The sequence below is a fragment of the Amblyomma mixtum genome, chromosome 1 (assembly GCF_055824585.1).
Source record: "Amblyomma mixtum isolate Tamu chromosome 1, ASM5582458v1, whole genome shotgun sequence".
In the NCBI taxonomy this organism is placed as follows: Eukaryota; Metazoa; Arthropoda; class Arachnida; order Ixodida; family Ixodidae; genus Amblyomma; species Amblyomma mixtum.
The window spans coordinates 262374246-262398632 of NC_143012.1; the positions used below are offsets into that span (position 1 = coordinate 262374246).

At 42.9% G+C, this 24387-nt stretch overlaps 1 protein-coding gene across 1 annotated transcript; it reads left to right on the forward strand.

Moving 5' to 3' along the window:
* The first annotated feature begins 8706 nt into the window (after nt 1-8706).
* LOC149371594 (alpha-tocopherol transfer protein-like) lies at nt 8707-24126 on the forward strand. The gene is made up of 6 exons (XM_089585201.1): nt 8707-8804; nt 10799-10926; nt 14776-15027; nt 19129-19322; nt 21917-22027; nt 23685-24126. Exons 2-6 carry the CDS (start codon nt 10842-10844, stop codon nt 23871-23873), a joined length of 831 nt encoding a protein of 276 aa, XP_089441327.1. The 5' UTR covers nt 8707-8804; nt 10799-10841; the 3' UTR covers nt 23874-24126.
* The last annotated feature ends 261 nt before the right edge of the window (nt 24127-24387 follow it).

A 24387-nucleotide genomic window follows, 5' to 3' on the forward strand; every position in this document is an offset into this window, starting at 1 on the left:
GTTACGTGGTAAGCGTACGACGCGATACAAAGCACGCAAGCCTGCGTGCGATAACCAACAGTTGAAACAGCTAGGGATAGACTTCGCGCAGTTTTATGCTTTCAGCTACGGTTATCGGCAAAATTATTGCGCATAAGCATCTCGCCTGTCTTACAAGAAGAAAACATTCAGCGATGCTGATGGAGCCATAGAAGCAGAGACAATATATCGTCCGAGTGTAATTTTTCCTGAATCCGGTTCCGTTCTAACATTTCTCCCCATCTTCCTCTTAGGCACACCTTTTGTGCACACGCGACCTCGTAAATCGCGCTTTTTGTGGTGCGACCCCATGTAACTTCATTTGGCAGGGCCCTAGCCCTACCTCAGTATTCCTTGTACCCCATCCTCACTATCCCAGGCAGAAGCCACCTTTTCTATGCCCGCTACTGGAAGATTATCTCAATGGCTGCGGTAAATAGGATCCTGGGCAAGGGGATCTATCCGCTAAGTCCTCCCTTGACATCTCAGTTTTTAATTAATATTTCTGTCTCTCTCGGTGTCCTATATGCTATCAGCAGAAGCATCGACTATGAATGAAACCCCAGCCGGTAAAAGGGCGGGGGCCAATCCATCCTTGCAAATTCTGTGAACGAGCCTCTGGTAGTAAACCGCCACGCGCGCTACAGAACCAATTCCGAGAATATATAAATGTCTCGCTTTTTTATGGGACCATTCCCATATACATTTTTCTGCTTTAACTTCAGTGACCTACATATAACAGAAAAAAAGGCGGTCGATAGACGCCGCTCTAAAGCCACTTCTATCCGGATTGATCGCAGCTTTGCGCCTACCCTTCCTAGCGTCGCTTCTAGCTATCTTATTTTTAAGAAAAGAAAAAGAAACCTTTCCTTTTTGCTTGAAGGGTGGCATAAAAGTTTACACTTGCACCAGTCTATGCCGCGCAAAGAGCTTCTACGTGTCCCGACCATCCATTCCGAAAAAACGCTTTGGAATCGAACTGAGGACCGTTCCCTCGACTACAGAGTGAGTAATACATAACGTAGAAAAGCAAAACATTTTGTTTTCTTGCTTATTTCAGCGTTCTTGCTCGCGCACAGCACGTTCAATAGTTTCTGCTTCGTCTAAGACTTTGTATAGGAGCCTAAACTGTGTACGCCGCCTCAGAAGTTCTAAAGGAATACCGAAGTGCAGCCTGTTTCAGTCGTGAGTGTCTAAGAGGCGCTTATACAAACGCTTTTTCCTAAAAAGAAGGAAGAAGTCATCGCGCATAAAATAAGCGTTGATAGCTTACAACCCCTGCTTTCATACCTCCTTGAGTCGTACACAGTAGATGTGCCCTTTCTTGTTCTCCAACGTGTCTGAATTCCTGTTTGCTTTTCAATGAACAAATCTAAATTCAAGGTAATTAACCTCTCCTGCTACGTGATATATCAGCCTCTCCGGGAAAGTACGAATGTGCAACACCAGTGTGATTCTTTCCTCTCCCTTCTATCACAGTGAAGCGTCACATTCAAGCAAGGCCTTTAAACCGTACGGCTTTGAGATCTAAAAAATAATTCAAAACAAGCACAAGAAGTTTGAGAAATGCACTAAAAAAAGTTGAAAGCCACTTTTCCGAGCTGAATTATCAATTTTATTTTTGAGCGTTTTTCGCAACCGCGGTTCATCAACAGTGCAGATGTGCACTGTTTAGCAGGCTACGGATAATTCTGTTTATCGCGCACACAAGCGTGGTGGAAGAGTATCTATCTATATTCGGGATAGTTGTTCAATGAGTGTCAAAGTGATTTTACATGCATGTGTGATGATTTTGAGTCTGTAGCACTCATACATAAGGACAATGTAATTGTTACTGTATACCTATACCACCTCAGGGCACCATTACAAGCTTTTTTTTTTAATTGCATTGATTATGCCCTACAATTTGTAAACCTACGAAGAAAGCATATAGCAATTTTGGTGGATTTTCACATAGATTGCCTCTTCAGTAACAACGCAAGCGTTCAGTTATTGAAATCCATGCTTGCCAGTGGCTGCGAAAGTCTTATTGAAGAGCCTGCAAGAATATATTTATATTCAACAACAATGATTACCTTTGTTTTACCAATTTTGTGAAGTTTAATGCTTGCTCTGGGGTGTTCGGTTCAGACTTTAGTGATCATATGCTAATATTTGGTGTATTTCCAACCCACAAACGAATTGAAACATCGGTCTATAGCAAACAGCCCATTAACAGAATGACGCAGGTTTTTCCTTTAATTACTTGGCAATGTGCAGTGGACCGATGTTTATGCAGAGCGAAATCTTTTGTGTTGTTATCATACACTTATTGTCAAGGTAAAAGTTAATAATAATGCCGCATTTCCACAGATCGGTATCACTAACCATAAAAAGGCGAGGAAGCTGTGGGTTACAACTGAGCTCTACAAGTGCACAAAACTCAAGGATTGGTTGTCTAACTAGTTCTTACGAACAAGAGATATTCAGATATTTCAAAAATGTAAGAAACTTCGAAATAACCGTACATTACACAGAGGCCTAAACAAAGCAAAATCTGAATATTACCAACGCAGATTTGACAACTCTTTGCACAACCCTCAGAGAGCTTGGCAAATGTTTCGGGAGCAGACAGGAAATAGCTATACCACCTGAGTAAGGAATAGATGGCACACGCTGCTACGGTAAAACGTAATCAAATGTATTCAACACTCATTTTGTGGAATCAGGCGCAGGAAACTCTGTAACCTCTTTTGTGTCTGCGTGTAGCCGTAGAAGAATATATGAGCGTGTATATTCCTGATTCTGTTTTCTTTGCCTGTACCTCTCCCGCAGAAGTAAATACTATGCTATGCTTACTCGACAATAGATCAGCAGCTGGCTATGATGAAAGAAAAGCCGCGCCGGTAAAGGCAGCTTCGTATATCTTATCTGAGCTCCTTGACACATAGCTATAACCACATGCTTTAATCCGGTAGTTCTCATGGCAAGTTGAGAATAGATCACGGTGTTGCAATTCATAAGGCAGGTGCATATAGTGACCTAAATAATTATAGGCCTGTTTCGGTCCTGCCTCTTTTCTCTAAAGTACCAGAGGGAATCATACACAGGCCTCTAAGTGACTTCCTGCTCTTCAACCGTGCAATTCCAGATCAACGGTATGGTTTTCAGAAAGCAAAATCGACAGAAAAGAAGTTAATACAAACAAAAGATGAAATTGTTAAAAATATTATCACGTAGTGCTGACTGCATTCCGGACCGCAGAAAGACAGCGAAAATGGTGTCTAAAAAAACTCTTTACATTCATTGACTTGCACCGGCTTTGGGCACGGCTTTCGGCAATAAAAAAGTAGCGCCTTGACATCATCTTTCACGTACGAAAGAAAGAGATCTAACGAGTGCCTGCAGAAAAAAAAGTTATTGGCCAGTATAAGCTAATGGAACAGGCTTGGAGCTGTCCCACAATTCTGTTCCACTATACTATCCAGCGCCCTCCATTTCCGCATTTATAATTGCTCATGTGGAGCTTTATGATCTTAAACTTTCCATAGCATACCAGTAAAACCTTCTGCCTTTTATAATTTCCAAAGTCCGTACAATGCGGAGTGCTTCTTCAGCGACAGGTGTTGATGCCCCGTTTCTCGCGATTCTGGGTAGGACGGTGTTGGTTAGCGCCGAGTGGAGAGTTCGAGAAAAGGTGTGCGGGGAAAAAGGGTGCATGTGTTGTGGGGGGAGGGGTTATAACACTCTGGCCATTGGTCGGCGCGATGCCTGCCAGCGTGAGCTTTTCTGCCGTTTCTCCGCAGACAGGGAACGGTTGCCCAGTGCTGCAGCGAATTTACACGACGCACATTTCAGTGGTGTCGTTAAGTTGCCTGTCTGATCTTCTAAGGCTTTTCCTGTGGGCCAGTGCTCGGTGTGGGAGCAATCGATGTAGCGCCAATGTCATCGAGAGTTGTTGCTGCTCCCGCTGATGCTGCCACGCACAAACCAAGCCTCGCTCATGCGCAAGCACTGGGATATGCTCGAGGTACTAAATGAAAACGCTGCGCTCGTGAACTTCCAGCTCACCGTTCAGACAAGACAACAAAGAGATTGAAAACCCTGGGTCGCCAATTGCGTATGCCAAAGGCGAAATGAAGTAAAATGAACATAAATCGCATTTCAGCAAACGCTTGAGTCCTCGTTCCTACCATCCAACAGATCGATCTGGTCTAGAATGCGTGATATAATTGGAAATCAAATTAAATTAAAAACAAATTCTTACGCCGAGGTGCCGAGAAGAGGCGATTATTCTAAACAGAAATGTACAACACACTATATTATTCTTGGTGTCTTCAAGTGACCTAACGAAAGAAGTTTAAATGCACGAGGATTGCGTACTGTGCAATGTCAGTACCCAATCCGATCTTCTACGGCAGCACTGGAAACTTCCGTGTTGTCTTCCCACTATTGTGGGATGACGACACTGTGTACTACCTAAATATATTCCGTTATAAACGGTCACCTCATACAAATACGGGGTGGTCCTAATTTCTACTGGCATTAACTGCACGCGCCTTATTGAAAACTTAACTAACAAAGCTAACCGCATGTTGGGCTACGTGCGCCGTAACTTTTTCATAACTGCATCTTCCTCGAAATTTATACATTAAAAAACACTAATACGTTCTAATCTGGTATACGCCGCCGCCATATGCGATCCCCATCTTGAAAAACAAATTAATTTCCCTGAGATGGTCCAGTATAACGGTGCTCAATTTATGTTTTCCAAATTTAATCGTAATGCGTGTGTAACAAGCATGAAAGCTAATCGTTATTTACCTGTTTTCAACCGATAGCTTCACTCTGCCAGGTAAAGCCTGGTATCGCCCTGTGTGAAACACACACAACCCGCCAACCAGATGATGAGAAAGCTGCCCACCACGGCAGGTGGCAGTTAAATTAATAACTGGGAGCCAGGGAACAGCAACCTGGGTCGCACAAGGCCCACCGCTGGGACACCTGCAATCGCAGTGCAGTGGGTCATCGCTTAACCGCTTCGCCACTGCGCCTCGAGGCGTATGACGACTCCCAAGGATCTATAGTTTGGTTTGGTTTTGTGGGGTTTAACGTCCCAAAGCGACTAAGGCTATGAGAGACGCCGTAGTGAAGGGCTCCGGAACTTTCGACCACCTTGGGTTCTTTAACGTGCACTGACATCGCACAGTACACGGGCCTCTAGAATTTCTCCTCCAAAGAAATTCTAGCCGCCGCGGCCGGGATCGAACCCGCGCCTTTTGGGTCAGCAGCCGAGCACCATAGCCACTGAGCCACCGCGGCGGCCCAAGGATCTATAGGAATGTAAAGTAGAGAATGAGCTTCTGCATAATGGGAATGATCTAATAAGGCTATCGAGTCCTACCCTTAAGAAGGAGCTTATGTATGCCCTCTTTTTTTAGCATCTCGCCGGCAGATAATCCGTCTGAGCCGTTTTCACAAACTGTATCATCATCGCATGCTACCCGATGCCTTTGTTGGGTCCCCCAGACATGCAGATACACGTCAAACCGCATTGATAATCGTCACAAATTTGGAATTGAAATAAGTAACACTATAACGGCATCTAAGTCAATCTTGCCTTGTACATCACGTGAACGGAGCCGCCTTCCCGCAGATGTTGTCGACATTTGTGATAACCAGCATTTTCGTTCACCACTAGCTAACAATGTATAACAGGAGGATGAAAGTACCCTGTTATGTAATATGCATAGCATCTGTTTACGTATTTTTTTTTGTCTTGTAACTGCTCCACTCTTTAATGCCTTTGGCCCTTAAAGTTCAGTAAATGAAATAAATGGAATTAAATTATTGCACTTGTGCATTGCGCTTTCCCAAGCCTATAGCGCATCATACTAGATAAGGGAACTGAATCTCACATTGCAGCACCGTTGTTATTATAACAGCTTAGCATGGTTAGTGTGCGCGATCTATAATTTCATCTACAATTTCGCAGACTAACTCTGATAAGCTGTTATAATAACACCGGTGCTGAAATGTGAGATTCAGTTCTCTTATTTATTTATTTATTTATTTATTTACAGAATACTGCAGGCCCTTCTGGGCCCTAGCAGGAGGGGCAATACAGTGCTAAATGAATATACAAAATAAAACACTGAAAGAAAATTCGAAACACAAAGCAAGTAAGTTAGATGGCGTCAATCTTCTATTTCTTCAATGGAGTCAATGTCACATAGTGCTGTTAAAGGTAAAGCATTCCATTCAGTTACGGTGCGGGGGAAGAAGGAGTATTTAAATAGGTTAGTTCTGGCGGTGAATGGAGTTAGTGAATCAGAGTGGCGATGTCTTGTTGGTCGTGGAGCGGAAAATGGCTTGACGTAGGGATCCGGGCACATTGACAACTTTTTATGTTTGAGAAAGAAAAGAAATTTTAATCTGAGTATTTTACGTCTTACCTGCAATGTTTGAATTCGGTTTGCTCGCATTATGGCAGTAGGTGAGTCGGTTGAACGGTATTTTGAAAAGATGAATCGAATGGCCTTGCGCTGGATCATTTCAAGCGCTTGAATGTTAGTTTTAGTAAATGGGTATCTAGTATGATGCGCTATTAGCTTGGTAAAGCGCAATGCTTAGATTACGGCTGTGCTTAATTGAACGGATCATTTAGTTGTGCGCGGTCCTCATTTTTTCTTGATGTGCAGGGCCTAGCTCTCCTTGGTAAAGTGCAGTGCCCCACTAAGGGTACGTTCAGGTTTGCTCCTAGGCAAAATGATGGATTTTCCTCACGTTGCACGTGGTATGAGATGGCAAACGCCAGGTTAATTATACAGTAGCGGAATGTGCCGCCGGAAACCGACACGCGTAGAGAGCAAGCAGCAACACCTCCCTCCAGCCGCCGAGGAGCCGAGCATAAGTGATAAATTAGTTTATTTAGCGTGCCTGCTGTGCCGAGGAGACTGGTTCTACAAACGCAAACATCTGCTGGATGTAGAGCTTAGATGTTCAGGTAACTCTTTAATTGGATCCTTAGCAGTAACCTTGAAATAGAGGCGGACAAGACGAAGCGATGAATCATCTGTTGATGTTTTGGTAGATCCGTAAAAGCTGCCTTTTTCTTTGAACTCCGGACCTGAAACTGCTTCCACAGCGCCTAGCGTCGCATTATTTCAACTCCTTATCCGCATTTCAGTTTAAGCAGGTCAGAAAAAAAGCTCAAGATGTCGATGGCGCCGAAATTGTACGACGATTGCCCTCGCTTGCTCGTCGTAGCTAGGAGCCGGTGGCCATGAGCCTGTATTCACTTTTATTGCCATTAGTACAGTTGTACTCGACCGTCAGAGCCGTATTCACAGTTTGTGTTAAAAAAAAATAAGCACGAAGTTCATTTCAAATTTCGAGGTCTCCTGAACCAGGTTTCATGTTGCACATCTGTGGGACGGCGCGCTTCAAATGCCGCAGTCTGCTGCCTGTCCGAAAAGAATGTTGTGATGTCGCACTCGCCTCGCGTTTGACGCGCTGGCTTTGCGAGCGCTAGTTAAATGCGAAAACTAAGCCTATCTGCCGAAAATGCTTGAAGTGAGGACTACAACTCTCTACAATCGCGCATTTATACTTCATTTAAAGCGCTTTCTCAAAATTTTCAAATTTTGCATCAGGAACCATTTAAGATGTGAACCCTGTGTAGAGAGGTCGTTAATCCTTTCAGGAGTTTCTTAAAGTGCCTCTGCTTCTATAAGATCCTTCCTAGTATTCTGGCAGCCACGGTGGCTAAATGGTTATGGTGCTCGGCTGCTGACCCGATGAATGCGGGTTCGACCCATTCGATCGACGCAAAATGCTAGAGGCCTGCGTAATGTGCCAGGTAGTCGAAATTTTTGAACCCTTCCATTACAGCGTCCCTGATAGCCTAGTCACTTCTCGGTGTTAAACCCCATAAACTTAACGAACCTAAACCTGTTTTTTATTATTTTATCTTTTCTCTGCCATACGTGACTTGCGCAACGCAATTCAGGTAGTGCAAACTAAGTCCATCGTTGTTTATGGCCACGAGAAAAGCGTTATGAAAACAGCATTCTTTCTCTTCTTGCCTAGCGTTTATGTCAATATAGCGCTATCATGCAGTGCTCGGTGCATGCAGCCTTATAGTAACAATCCGAACAAAAATAAATAATCTAACGGGTAAAACCGCACCACGATATGTGTTTGAGAAGGTATAGGGCTAGTACACTGTGTGCGTCTGTTAGCTCGAGTGCGTTTGCTTAAGCTTTCTGTTTCGATTCTATGGTCCTGCTTTTAATTTTTTTCATTAGTAATATAGCGCGGCAGTTTACATGAAGGATGTCATCCAGCTGGTCTGTGTCCTGTTAGGCTTCACGCATGTCATAAAGCTTTTTGTTTCTGTCTTTATTCCAACTGTTTCAGCGTTTTATGGCTTCCGTCAAAAGTACGTCCGCTGTGAAATGCATTTTAGGTGTCATAGCCAAGCAGACAATGAGACTAGAGAACAGTCATACAAAAACGGCCTATTTTGCAGGCCGAAACACAGCTATGTATGAAATGGTTTAGATGTCATGAATGACGCATTATTCACTGACAGCAGCGCGCTCTATGCATCCTTTAGACATTTACTGACCGCAGCGCACTCTATCGATCTTGCACATTTTTTTCGCCACATGAGGTCAGTTTCATACAGCCTTTACGCTTGCACTAGAGGGTTCACTGCCATCTTCGTTACAGCGTTAGCTGCATTACCAATTCTGCGAAAGGTTTATCTCGTTCAAGCACCTTTCAAGAGGATACTCATACAGGTCAGGTGAAGAGAATCGCCCTACCGTTTTTCGTGTTTCTGCTCGTACGCTGCTTCAGTTCGCACATTTTTTGTTGATTACATACGGTATGTAATGCTTTTGGATTTTGGTTAGGCATACATGCTGAAACCTATGATTAGGTTGTGTGCAGCTTTAATACCTAGCATGCATGTGACACACAAACAGCCGCTACACTGAATTTATTGGTAGGCTGCTTACGCATGGTTTCCTGAGCTTGGCATGTGTGCATGCATATCATTTTTCTCTCAGTGAATCCCTACCTTTCTTTATTTCCTCATTTGTTATATGTACGGAGTGATCAGTTTACTGCCCTTAGCTTACAACGCGATCGCTAATGAATTAGAGCAAGCTTACTATTCCGTCATACAAAGGACAATACTACCTTTCATATAGGCTGCTAGACACAGGCGTTATTAAACCACCAATATTTTGCATTTTTACGCATTTTCCTCCAGTACTTTTTAAGTCACCTTATCCAAACTATTATATAGCCTTCGCAGGTTGCGAGAAAGTATCTGGTTCATTCTAAACCTGAGCTGTTTGGCAGGGACTGCGTAAACAGGGTATGAAAACAAATGTAAAGGTACAGCCAAATATCTTAAGGGGGTTCACAGCAACCATAGCGCCCCCCCCCCCCCATCCGCTTCTCCAAGAATAACATTAAATTTCCTATTAAAAAGTGTTTCAGGCCAGGCGACCCGCTCTCTTCGCTACTATTATCCGTGTGCTAACACGACGAGCTCGGAGAAGTGATTGGTAGGTGTTGGGGACAAAAGCTAACAGAGAAAACGTCACTAATCTCCGATTTTCTAAAGACATTGCCCTGCTAAGTAACTTAGGCGACGCAGTCCAGAAGCATGAGTGGGGGCCAAACTTCTAAAACGCAACTGTGAGTCTTTAACAGAATTGGACGAAAACTAATGTTGAACAGTTCGGGAAAGAAGTAGCCGTTCCCTATCTGCTGGGGTGGGGGGAGGAGAGAAGCATCTTGAGTGGGAAGAGACTGCATTTATTTAGATAAGATCGTGAGCGCAACACTCGGGCAACGATAGTTTAAGAATCAGATGGAGCGCATTTGAGAGGTACATTCAGGTCATGAAAAGCAGCGTATCAATATCAATGAAGTGAAAACAGTATAATTTGTGTATCTTGGCAGTACTCATCTATGGGGAAGAAATTTTAAGATTAACGAAAAGGGTGCATAATAAAGACAACACACATAGCTACCAGAAGTCATATTATTACTATAAATGGGCGGCAGCGTGTAAGGCGGCCGAATAAGATTGCGATGTCTGTAAAGGTAAGATGGTTGTCGTTTGTGCGGGACAGGAGTAATTGGAAGTCGGTGGTGGGGGCCTTTGTCTTGCAGTCGACGAAGTTGTAGTTTATGGTTTATAGGGGTTTAACGTCCCAAAGCGACACAGGCTACGAGGGACGCCGTAGTGATCGGCTCCGGAAATTGCGACCACCTGAGGTTCTATAATGTTCACTGACATCGCACACTACACGCGCCTCTAGAATTTCGCCTCCATCGAAATTCAACCACGGCAGGGATCGAGCCTACGTCGAACCATAACCACTGAGCCACCGCGACGGAGCAGTCGATGAAGTTAGCATGATTATGATGATGATTAGAGGTCAGATAAAAAAAAATCTACTCATGGCTAGTGGCACATGAATCTTCATTTCCAGTAGTCGTAACTAATAAAGTGATAAGACTTCAGTCCGGTGCAGCAAGGAACGAGAAAAACAAACACAGCCAATGATTGATCGTTGATGAGGCGAATAGGACTACAATAAAAAAGCGCAAACAAATATTTCCATTTCCGGTAACTACATATACCTTTCCGGCAACATTTTAGTGATATTGTGGTTACTTAGTAGAGTCCAAAGCTACAAAGCGACATATCGCTTTTTATGATAAAATACGAACAGTAGTACGATAATGGTGTATTCTCAATCTTTCTTTACAGCTTGTTCACATTTGGTTGGAGAAAAAAAAAAAACAGGTACGACATGGAGAACGCAGCAGGCAGTTTAATCGAAGAAACCCCTGAGCTCACGCAGGAGTCATTAAAGAGACTCAGAAGTTCCATTTCCGGTTTGTATTTCAGTTTTTGATTTGTGTGTGGCAATTTATCAACTGCTAAAAACCAGCTAATTGTTTCTACTTTTTTCTAACTTCTGAAGTCATTATAAAATAATATTTCGGTCATATTAGCAAATAACTGTGATTTAAAGTTCTCTTATAGTTAGGATTTAAGAAAAGGCGCGAAGTGAACCATACACAGGAAGAAAAAAATGCTTAAATGCTGTGTTCTGTGCCGCCTGAATTACGATATTTTTGAATATTGTTCATGAAGCTCTAATTACCTCAAACGCTGGTTTTCTAAAAAATTCTACCAGCGCTCGCATACATTTAGTTATCACCTCGAGACGTCTGCTTACCCGATAAAATTTAGAGGTAACGCAGCATAGTTTCGCAGGCTTTTTGGATTTAAGTTGTGGTTAAGTGGGAAACTGAGAAAATAGGTGTGATTTAGGTTCCAGACAACCTCCGCTCCCTTTATGCCTTAATAATGAACGCCACTCACCATCAAACGCTGCTATCTATATCTATCCCAAAACTATTTCGTAGCGGTACTGCCCTCCTGATTTCTACGGCACACGCATCGAGGCAGGTACGTCTGGAGACCATCGCGTATCAGATCTCGTTGTCGCTCCTCCTAACTCCTTTACACCCATTTTTTTTTTTTGCTTAAATATCATTAACACGAGATTTTTGTTCCCTAAGCCAAACGGCTCTCTTTTTGTTCCTTTTGTTTACCTCTGTAAATTTCCGTTGTCTATGTCACCGCACTGTTGTCAACCTAACCTGAAACATTTTCAGTAGCTTCCTGGTACCAGCGCCATCTTTTAGCACTGGTGGAATGGGATGAACCACTCATATACATTTCTTTTGACTGATTTCGGTGGGGTTCTGTTCATAATTTTCTAGATATTAATTTTTTTCTAGCCGAGTGATATTTCAATTCTAGTTTATTTCTCATGGTGCTGATCTCTAGTCAATAATTAGCCTTTTCAGATATACACCCTTACTGCTTCCAATGCCTCACTACGTATCACTCCATGCTGTAATCTTGCCATAGTGTTGGCGGTTTTTTTAGTTATCTTCATATTCATTATTAAGTTCTACTTGGCATGGTGAGGTCATTAGTTATGCGTTGAGCAGTTTTCACTCCTTTGAATGAGCTCGTGTCCCCCTGCCTGGAGCTGTTTCAGACTCCTATCGTCTCACTCATCTTGTCAACAACTATTATCACTGTGTGGTTTTCCCACGCTTTTTGCACCTCCCTGCTTCTAAGGCGCCCTAAAACATTTCACACACGGTAAACACAGCTGCTATATAAGAATGGTTTGGTTTATTGGGGTTGAATGTCCCAAAGCAACTCAGGCTATGAGGGACGCCGTAGTGAAGGGCTCTGGAGATTTCGACCACCTGGGGTTCTTTAATGTGCACTGACATCGCACAGGACACGGGCCTCTAGAACTTCGTCTCCATCTAAATTCAGCCGCCGCGGCCAGGATCGAACCCGCGTCTTTCGGTTCACCAGCCGAGCGCCGTAACCACTGAGCCACCGCGGCGGGGCTATATAAGAATGGTTTAGAATTTTATATCAGGGGCTTTTTTATTAGGAACCTTGTTTGGAACGGAAAATGGGTCGATCAGATGGATGCAGATGTTCACAGCATAGTGTTTTTATGCAGTTCCAGTAAGACATTTGCTTCTGAATAATGTAATGATTACTTATGAATTAATTTGCCCCTTCCTTACAAGCATACATAGGCTGAAAGATAACAGTAGGCATGAAGTGGAAATGTATAGAATGTTCACGTTAACCCGAAGAAATGGTATAGTCCAATCGGCGATCCGTAGTATGCTTCCCTGCTTTTAGAATTGAAAAGCTTGTTTCAATGGAAAATTTTGATTCAAATTCTTTGTAATTATTGGTCCATACGGAGTTTCTGCTCCTTCGTAGATGCAGGAAACTCCCCCGGATAGCCATTTAGAATCTGCCATTAGTAACCTTGGCTACAAGCAGCCCTGGTAGCACAATGCCTAACAATACCAATCAGTGAGTAAATACAAGCGCATACATTGCATGTGCCTTGTTTATGGTCGCGTTTGCAGAGAGCATGCCATTAATACTAAGTGTAGTCCATGCTACGGCGCTTTCATTCATTAAGGGCATGTTGGTTGGATTATGGGGTTTAACGTCCGAAAGCGATTAAGTCTATGAGAGACGCCGTAGTGGAGGGCTCTGGAAATTTCGAACACCTGGGTTCTTTAACGTACACTGACATCGCACAGTACACAGGCCTCTAAAATTTCTCCTCCGAAGAAATTCAACCGCCGTGGCCGGGATCGAACCCGCGTCTTTCGGGTCAGCAGCCGAGCACCATAACCACTGAGCCACCACGGCGCCTCATTAGGGGCTTGTGGTTTTAGGTTGTATAATATTGGTTGATTACATCATGGCCTTTGGAGCCAGCTAACTGCCACGCGTTTGTAAGAAAAATTGTCGGTGTCCTAGGCTCTTTTTTTTTCTATCACATTACCTCAAGGCGGTTTTGGTAACTCTAAAAAAGCACCGAATCTAACTGATATGAGGGTGAAGGCTTCACCCACATTGATTTATTTACCTATCCTAATCTATCGAGTGGATCTTAAGTCTCTCAATAATTTCACTGTTATCATCACTCAAATCCACCCTTTCTCTCAAATTCGGACGCTATACTTCTTATGCCATGCAGAAAAGAGCAAGCAGCACATATATTCAGTGCCATAATATGCACTGAAACCAACAAAATAAGCCCGTTTTAAAAAGTGCATGACGCAACACCAACAGAGCAACAATATGGCGCAGTTCATCTATGATATGGCCGCAGCTTCGAACCATTCTCGAAATTTCAGTGGACCCGCATAGAAAATACGGTGAGAAACTGCCACTCAAAGTTTTTACAGCCAGCCAATTATCGGTCCATAACCATCACAATTCGACTAAACACTTAAGAACTATTCATAACACTCACCATTGCGCAAGCTGAAACTAGAACACTTGTCATGTTCTTAGATGTTTCAGATAAATGATCCAATCATCCCTCTTATACCGCAGGGCACGGAATCCAAAATCACAATTCTCTATGATAATTTAGTCTCTATTACTATAAAATTCTTTCTCATCCACCCACCACAAGCGGACATGCGGAAATCTGGGCCTCTAATCATCCTTATTATAACTCTTGATTTTCATAAGCTAAACTAGGCAGTAAAGAAAACGCTTATTATTTCCTTTTTTCTTACAATAACTCTGCTTTCCAGCAGCCCCTCTAATGGCTGCGGCTCCGTAAAAACTATTCCGTTTTTATTTTATTGGTATTTTCTGTTCTGAAAAACTTTTTAATCTAGGTTTTTTTTTTTTACTTCTAAATGAATTAAGCCCGTTATATTTACAGTCACGGACCGAGACACTCAATTTTTCAGTCTTTTTGTATGATAGTTAAACCATAGTATTACTTCTGAAATAGGCGCTTTTGCGAACTTTATTAAACAGACGTATGTTGGTGCGTTCCCCCGTACTCTGTCGCGCATCCGGCGCGGTTTTTAGTAAGAGCCGCGTTAACCCTTTGCGAGTAAGGAAATTACTTCCGTTGTACTTCCCAATTTTCGCTTATCATGTGAGACAGCCCCTCACATTTCAGTTATTTAGCTGAATTAATTTCAGTTCCAGTTATTTCACATTCCAGTTATTTAGCTCCACAGCTGCTATAGGACGTATGAGCCGTCTTGTGTGTTTGCTCTGTACCCGTGAATTCAGTGCATTCTGGGCATGAAGATTGGCTCCGGTTTGGTCAATTTTTCCATTGTTTCACGCTCTCTCACTGTCAGATGTGGTGTCCTTGAGCTGCCCCAAGGACGATGCGTTCCTGCTGAAGTTCTTGCGTGCTCGCAAGTACAACGTTGATGCAACAGTCGAAAATATAGCCAAATACTTCAAAGTGAGGAAGGATGCGCCGGATATTTTTGACGACTTTTTGCCGTCCAATATGTTGTATGATGCCATCTGCCGTAAAAATAGACTGGCAGCAGTGTCACGACAACGAGATGCAAGCGGTCGAGGTGTCCTACTTTACAGATTAGGTGGGTATTTCTTGACCATCATTTTAATATTCTCATCTCCGCTCATAATAATTGTTGGGTGTATCGCTGTGTAATGATAACCGTTTTCGGCGAAACCACGGAACTCATATGTCTGCAAATATTTACTATCTCTTCGTTTCGTGGCTTGCATGCGGACCTTTAAAGCAGTATATCTGTTAACTGCTGGTCTAAATTGGGTTCAACTGACCGTGGCGTTAAGTATATTTAATGAAATCCACCTATTCCATGCTGATTTCCTTGAAATATATCCTTAAATCCTTTTCTAAGGAACATTGTGGCCAAACGCGGAAGAAATCTGAAAAGCATCGTGTTGTTTTAACCATATTCAGTTCTCAACGCACAAATATTGCCGAATTAGTCGGTACCGTCCAGTCTTCAGGCTCACTGTTTACCTATAGTTACATGGTGGTAAGATGAAGGACGAGACATAATAGATGGCTATGCGATGATTCAATGCCCACCGCAACAACGCATGCGCTCCTCCCGCGCCGTTGTCTTATTCTTCGCCTTTATAGTTCGCAGCATAACCTCGGGCAACCGAGCAATCGTCCCGATCGCGAACTAAAACAATTTCACCGTCGATGAGATGCAGAACATGACGATCGGCGTCACTGGGTGGCTGTAGAGAGATGAAGAGGGGAGGAACATGCCGCCACCGTGGAACAGAAATGCGGATGCGGAGCGGAACTATTAAAAATTAAACTGTAATGGTAAGCGCATACAGGTGCCTTTGGTTTGAAAAACTTCCAAAATGGAAGGTTCGAAATACTAATAAGAAAACCTGGCTGCACAGCCTATTACAAGTCGAATAGGAACCAGACCAGACAGTGCTGCTGTTGCGAAGAAAATTTGCCAGATCCACTGATTGATTACTGAAGTGGCTTGGACATAATCCAGCCAATTTGGAAGCCGCTTTTTAAGCTTATACATCAGACAGTTTGGAGAGTGGTTTCCCTCTAGTTTCTAAGAAGACACTGGCCGGATAGTCGAACCCAGGTTACGACGATGATGAATTGGTCAAAAGCAGAATCTCACAAGTAACAAGGATGGGTCGCTGCTACAGCGAACTATTCTACTTCTTTCTATTCTACTTCCCAAACATTCCGTCCGGACCCCTCCACTACGGCCTCATTCGTAGCATACTCGCTTCGGAACGTTAAATCCCATAAGGCCATAAACTATACCATGTCAGAAAAGAAAAACCAGCCAAAAAAGACGAACACACAAGCTGGGAACAACAAAGGACAAAGGCTCGACCAGTGCCGAAGGAGTCCACATAAAATTGCGGCGGTTAACATTGCGGCCTGACACGAAAAATCAGTGAGTAACTGACAACGCTGCTCGCTCTGGTCGCGAAGTCTGTTACGTTCGCGATCGGCTTCCAAGCACGGCAGGATCTTGTCGCTGCCTGTGCTTCCGCTCCGGACAAAGAAGACGTTCGCTAGCGGCCGCCGAAGACATGTGAGAAGCTGCCGTGTACGCACCGCGATACGGACTCTTAACATGCTCCTCTTGATGCTTCTCATGAATATACCGGAAGTGTCACCTAACGCGTTCAGGAATTTTTAAAACTACTCTTTTTCAGTTAGAAGAGCGTTTCTTTCGACATGGTGTTGTCAGCGGTGTGTCGCATAAGGATAAATCTGAGACATACTGACTAGTTCGCCGGTTTCCTAATACTGAATAGTTGAGTTAATACAGCGACAGCGGCTAAGCGCCCGCTCCTGGGATTCGTGTCGTAGTGTCTCTTAGCCTGTCGTAGTCATCGGTGCAACCGGTAGGTGCATTGCCACGGTAACCACTCGATGGATGGTTATTTCGCGATGAGAAATGTATCAATTAGCGGAGAAATTCGTAATCACTGGGTGGTTACCAGAGGAATAATCCGGAGGGTAGTTACCGTGGAATGAGGAGGGTATCTGGAGAGTGGAGGAATCTCCAATCGGAGGCCGGTTACCTTGCAAGGAGGAGGGTGTGGCGAGCGCGTAAGAATGCGCAACAGTCGGTGGTTGCCACGGAAACCGTCAGGAGGGTATTTACCTTGGAAGAACGAAAACGGCTACCATAGAAAGAGGCATCATGGCAAAAGCCTAGAAAGCCGTAAGCATAGGATGGTTACAATGGTAACCGTCCGTAAGGTGTTTGCCGTGGAATGAGGAGCGCGAGGAAGTAGTGGAGGAATCCCAAACCGCAAGATGAGTATCGTGGAAGGAGGAAAGTAGGTACCATGGAAGGAGGAGGAAGGGTGCGGCGAAAGCAAAGGAATATAGCACGGTCAATCGGTGGCAGCTTCTGCGAAATGCGCCGCCCGAAGAGATCATGGACGGTGGTGCGCTTCTAGAGAGACTTCTAAAACGAGCTTCTTCTAAAACTAATATGTGTGGAAAACTAAAAGGTGCGCCCAAGAATTATACAGGTGTGAGGTAGATTTTATATTCACTTCCACAACCTATCGTGAACTTTAAACGCCCTAACGGCTGTAGCTGAAAGTCACGTTTATTACTGGTAGCCATCCTGGTCTTTTTTTAATCATAATGTTAGTATCTTCATTTATTTAAAGGTCTGTAGTGTACCGTAAGTACCACACTTGTCAGTTTTTAGAATTTTGAAAATGAATTTATCCTCCAGGCTAAGACTCCGCAAAGTTTGGCTATTTCGACGAGATAGGCACCCTGGAGCAGTTTCTTTGCTTGCAGGTTGATCGAAAGCGCATGTAGTTTGGCTCCATTTAGGAAATATTTTTCGGCTATAGCGCCGAGGGAAATGCCATTTTAAAAATAAAAACCTGACATTAATATCGCTTACGGCGGGAGCTACAGGCCTCTCAGCACATAATAAAACCAATAGGGATAATTAAAAAGTTCACTATTCAATATTACTTAACTGGCTTACTGTTACCACGTCTCAGCTGCCAGTCTGATGCGCTCAGCTGACAGTGCTAAGCCAAAAAAGTGATCTTTTAGCGGGAATTTCGGAACAGTAGCAACAACACCCGCTGTATGGATGAGCTTACAGCACCAGCAAAGGGGTAACCGGCGCCATCTGCAGGCAGGAGCGGCTGTGTCACAATGCCAGCTGTCGCACAGCACATGGCGGCAGCTGCAGTGAAAACGACTGAGTAGGTTGTACGCTGGTACCCAGGAAGACTAGGTACGGGGAAAATCACGTGCCCTCTTCGAGAATGGACGGACAAGGTCACGTTCATCCTACGAGACACCTGTGTAAGGGCTGCTATCTGCAAAACAAAACAAAAAAAAACTCTTATGGCAGCACTTGTGGCAGAAGCCTTCTTTCCACGTTTGGTTGCTTGTGTTGCTGAAGCGACGCAAGGCCTCTGATTGCATGCATTGTAGTTTATAAATCTTTCCTTCCTAGGCTCAATTAGCAGCCTGACCATTTTTAGGCACTATTTTCGACGATGGAATTTGAACACCCCACTGTGCAAACTAAGTTTGTGGATCTAAATTGCTCGGATTTAGTGTTTAACTTTTATACTAGCCGGATTTCAAGTTCACATCCCCATACTGATAAAATTGTTTTTAAAAATTAGCATTTCCGGTTATGGTACACTTTCTCAGCTGCGTAAGGCATACCATATTACTTTTTTGATAGTGATGCAGTCTTTTTGAATCGTGCATGACAATTCTGGAGAAAAGCATTTTTCAATAGCAAAGAGTTTATAACCGCAATTTTTCCATATATATAAAGGTTTCGCTATAAAATCGATATATCTGCAGATCTCCTGTTGGCAGGCTTGAATTTTTTTGCTATTAAAGATTTTGTTGTCGTCAAAAGTGTTCTCCATTGGTTCTCCATGGCTGTCTTAGAAGCTCGATGCGAGCGATGCAAAAACTACAAAGAGAAAGATTTTGCTCTAAATCGAAAGACTGCACCATTACCTTCAATATTTTTTAACAATTCCTTGCATTTTTCTAATACTAAAACTTTTTGTCCAAAATAGTTGGACATGAACCAACTTTCGTTTTTATATTAGGATTATTTTAACTCATATTGTTCCTTGCTAGTTCGCTTGTTATTATAGCGTACCCTTCAGGAAATGTGCTGTTCTTGCGTGTACAGGACCCTGGGATGCTTCAGTCTGCACAATGAGCGAATTCATCAAAGCCTGCCTGATCCTTGCTGAATGGCTGATATTGGACGAAGACGTTCAAAAGAAAGGCATAGTGTTCGTGGTGGACTACAACGGCTTGAACTTAGGACATCTGACGCACCTGACTCCATTTGTCCTGAAGCAACTCGTGGACATTACTGAGGTAAACAACCATGTCTACTGTACATGAAACCTTTCAGATTCATTGCCTCATCTATTAGCAATCATTATCATCTGGTTTACTTCCTACAGATTAGAAAATTGCTAAGATCGTTCCAGTGTTCAAAAGTGGAAACAGAAATTCACCAGAAAACTACCGCCCCATTTCGCTAACCTGCATTTACTGTAATTTAGTCGAGAATATTATCGCTTCCACATTTACTGCCAGCTCGAACTTAATTTTTTCTTTTTTCCTAATCAGCACGGCTTTCGGAAAGGTTGTTCTTGTGACACCCAACTGCTAGAATTTACGACTGACTTGCATTTCAACATGAATGCTAACCTTCAAACTGACTGTATCTCTTTAGATTTTGCTAAAGCCTCCAACCATGTTGCAAATTCCCGCTTGTTCTCAAAATTGTCTGCTCTGTGCCTAGATTCTTTAACACTGTCATGGCTACGTAACTTTCTTTCATTTCGCCAGCAGTTCACCATAGTTAACAATTTCACCTCCCTTCTCTGTGATGTAGAGTCTGGCGTACCCTAAGGCATTGTTCTTGGCCCCTTATTGTTTCTAATATACATTAACGACCTGCCCACAGACATATCTTCTTCTATACGACCCTTTGCTGACGACTGCATCATTTACCGGCCCATTAATTCTATGGATGATCACCTTGCTCTCCAAACTGACCTGAACTTAATTTCAAATTGGTGTAGTAAATGGCAAATGATGCTCAACTCATCTAAATGCAAGGTTATCTCTTTCACCCGCAAGCATACTAATTCTAATTTCTCGTACTTTATTGAAGGTACTGTAGTGTCTCGGGCATCATCTTATAAGTATTTAGGTATTCACCTCACGGATAATCGTTCATGGGCCACACACATCTGTGCCAAAGCTTCAAGATTACTTGGGTACCTGCACCGGAACTTGCGAAACGCCCCTAATAGCGTGAGAAAAGTCGCTTACTTAACAATCGTGCGTCCTCACCTAGAATTTGCTTCACCTACGTGGTCCTCTTATCAAAATTACCTAATCAACATGCTTGAATCCGTACAAAATAGAACCGCTCGTTTCACGACACAAAAGTACCATCCCCATTCCAGCATCACTAAGATCAAACTTGATATCTCCGCCGAACCATTACATATTCATCGCTCCATCGCTCTTTTATGCTTACTTCATAAATATCGTCACAGCACCAGGCCATCTCTCTTGCCCCTCGAAGAGCCTTCACGCATTTCACGCCGCCTACATAATCAGTATAGCATTAAACGCATTTACGGAAGAACCCTAGCCTTCAATTCATCTGCACTTCCACGTGCCATTCTTCTTTTCAATGATCTTCCCAACTGTATCGCATCTATCGGCAACCACCAAACATTTCAAGACCAGCTGCACAAACATTTTCTTTAACGATATTGTGTCTTGGTACAGGTTGTTCTGTGTCGTTGGTTCCTTATTCTTCTCGTTGGTATTGTATTAAGTTTTGTTTCTTGTTAAATTTCAACCATTTGTGTTTTTTAGGGCTACTGCTTTTTCTTTAGATGTGTATTGGGCACATGCGATGCATTCTTGCTACTATTTTAATTTTTGTTGCTCGTGGTGATGTATGTCTTGTAGTTACGTTTTGCCTTGTATATATATAATTGTTTTTACTTTTTGCCATGTATCACGCGTTGTTTTTAACTTATTGTTCCTATTGTGCTTAATCTGTTGTTTTTGCCCTCCTTACTCAATGCCCTTCGGGGCCCTGTAAGGTATTTTGAATAAATAAATAAATATCTTAAGAGCGTGGGCAGTGGAGACTTCTTCGAAAGGTCTTCATTTCTTCACCGGTGCTTCTGTGGAAAATAATAGCCGCAAATAATTAGCCTAGAGGGGAAGTAATGAAACGCGCTCGCCCTAAAAAAGAAAGATGGCCACTATAATGCTTAATGGCAGGCTTTGTTGAATATGCCATATTTTTATATATTTTTATTTACTGATACTGCGTCTTTTACAAGACTTGTATATCTTGAGAGCTTTTGTTTTTCAATGATACATAGTTGGCGAGTCAACTGATGTTAGAAAAGCTGAGGACCATTGCCTGAGCAGCAGCCACTACATCTCTTCGCTAATGTACCTGACGACAGTTCGGTTGTGACGCAGAATGTAATCATGTATATTACTTCTTTTTTATCATTCCTTGCTATATTCTCAGAGATATAAGTAAGCGGTTCGTTCAACGTAGCGTTCCTCCAATATCTGTGTGCGGTTTCGGGGCAAACATGTATCATCGCAAAAATACGGCCACTGTGATATATATTAACACAACCGTTGTAGGTAACCTAATCTGACATAAAATTTTAGTTCAATAATTTTCTTCTTGCGCCAAAAAAAAGGCAACGTTTACAATCTGTTAGCTTGGTTCTAACCGAGTGGTGGACACCTTTTTCAAGGTAATGATGGCTTTCAGATCACTTCGACTACCAGCGTGTCATAGTACACTACTTAAGTTGCCCACGGTTGAGAACAATTGAATAAAGTGCTGACCACAATTCTGTGCAACATGAACATCAGGGTACTTTTTTCTCTGTTTCCATCGCTTTCAGAAATGCTACCCTGTGCGCGTGAAAGCCCTTTACGTATTGAACAATTCAGTTGTGTTTGACATGCTATTTGCAATAGCAAGACCTTTTATGAGCAGGAAGCTCGCAGAAAGGGTAAGGACCCATTATTGGCTATTGGCGTTTAGATACTGTGACCTATTGTGTTATTAAGCCTGATAAAGCCATTCTATGTGCTTTGTTAGTCATGCGTGACAAAAATATAGATAATCATGCATAATTAAAAACTTTAAGCGTCTCTTCCAGGGTTATAATAAAAATAGATATCAGAAGGCGGTTCTCCGCAGGTTTTGACAAATCCAGTATAACTGACATGGAAACTAATTCATTAAAGATGATTCTCTCAGAACCTTGGCACAATCAGACTAGCCTTATCCTCTATGGTTCTCTGAGCTTCAAGCCGACTGATCGTGACCGTTCATGTTACCCTTGAAGAAGAGACCGAGCCGCCCTTGAAACGTCCGCGTTGTATTTCTTAAACATTTTTGCTGGAGTCGCACTGCTTTTTGTATATTATGCTGCAGTCAGTCAGAAATCTCCCCAAAATGTCTACCTCCTGTCATGGGCTTTGTATTTATTTTGCTTGACATTGTACGCTGTTCAACGCTTAGCTTTCATGAACTCGAATTAAGTGCTGAAAAATATTTCCTATTTTATTTACCTCAATCTGAAGACTTTTACCTCGACTATTTTGGTGTGTCATGCGTGACATGATGCGTAGCTGTTGTGAATGATAGCCAGATTTGCTGTTAATATACGGTTAAAAGATCAATGTACGGCCATTATAGCGACATATGGAGGTTCTCTTTCAGGATGTCCCTCCTAAGAAGCACATAAAACTTTGAAAAGGAGCATAAAATCCCCCCAAAAATGAGACTACTACTATGATTAAACTTAGCGAGTACAGTTTTGATTACAATTTTTAAATTGTGCCAATTTCTTCAATTCATTTAATTAGGCGGCACCAATAAGGTCTTCAGGCATAGCCTGGAAGGTGAAAAAATAGAAAACTTCAAGTCGAAAAAGGGAAGCAACATGGAGCGTTAGCTCAACATCTGCCATATGACCACCCGTCTGAAACCATTATGCCAACAGTGCTCTAAAACAGCATGGCATGACCTGATCCCCGGCCAGGGTAGCTCACACTGGCTATCTGTTGACAACGCGTATGGCTGAGGTCATTTTCTCTTATTCTCGAACCAAAACCAAAATAATTCTCTCCCGTAAGATGCACAGGAGAAGCAGAGCAGGGCCGATATGATTGAATTATAATGTTGCATTCATACGTACTCGTACGCAATTCTTTAAAAGCTCGGCATCATCTCTAGCCTTTTATGCTTCTGCATGATAGTTACTGCGTCATTAAAGTTCCAGCACAGTCATGGATTGCTCTGCGAGAAGATTAACGTAGAACACACCGCTAGTTAATTAGAAAAAAAAGTTGATAAAGAAAGCCTCATCGTGTCGCATGACTTTGGATTATTACGTTAGTTGCCGTTGCTGCACAGGCAGTACTCTTCTAACTTTTACCAAGCCAGCTTCAATTGCCTGCATTCAGAATGTTGGAAGCCTCAGAAAAATCACTGCATTTTCAAGGAACACTGCGAGGAGCACATATGCAGATAAAATTAGGTAGCGTTTGGTTGAGGACCAATTTATAAAAAAAAAGGGTTCTTTCGACACTTTGACGCTTTATTTTTCTGCACTTACAGTTCTGGTAAGGCTTTGGAACACAACGAACCTCTTTTTCCAGATTCACCTCATGGGCTACGAATTGAACAAGTTGATCGACGTGGTTCCTGCTGACGTTATTCCCGAAGAATTTGGAGGAACTTTCGAGAGCTACGACTTCGATGCGCTAGAGAGGGACTTGTTGAGTCGAAACAATTACTTTAAGGAAGTTAGCCAATATGGTTACGAAAAAGAAAACACCCACATTTAGTACTCGGAAGTGTGGCTGTTTTCCCTGGCGCATTGCCATAATTTCTTTTCTAATCATTGTCTTTGACAAACGCTGAACCCTTCCAGGTTGAAACAAAGAAAAATGTATGGAATGAGTGAAAAACCCTTTCGCGTACTACCGGTTGCATTCACATTTTAATTGCGTCTGATATTCTTTAGTACACATCACCCTGTGTCCCAATCGAGCTACCTAAGGAAGTACCGTTGGGCGCGCAACTTGAGTCGGAGCATGCTTTACTAACCTGCGATTTATACTTAAATATTATGACCAAGTTGCTCTTTCAGTGAGTGAGAGAGTTGAGGAAGAGAGGTCGGCCTCTTTTTTGCAGTGCGGCAAGAGAGCTGGAGACACGGGAGGAAACGGGGGTGGTCGTCTGCCCAACATTTCTGTAGGGGCAGCACCACCGTAGTCTCCAGCTCCTGGCACTCAAATCGAATTTCTGAGAAACACATTAATTCCAGGAAGTTATTAATGTGAAGTGATGTTGGCTGAG

Bases quoted from the DNA above. Each gene is read 5' to 3' on its own strand.
- LOC149371594 (XM_089585201.1), top strand. From the start codon at position 10,842: ATGGAGAACGCAGCAGGCAGTTTAATCGAAGAAACCCCTGAGCTCACG. The intron at 15,028-19,128 runs GTGGGTATTTCT...TTGCGTGTACAG, and splicing joins TGTCCTACTTTACAGATTAG to GACCCTGGGATGCTTCAGTC. The intron at 22,028-23,684 runs GTAAGGACCCAT...CTCTTTTTCCAG, and splicing joins GCAGGAAGCTCGCAGAAAGG to ATTCACCTCATGGGCTACGA.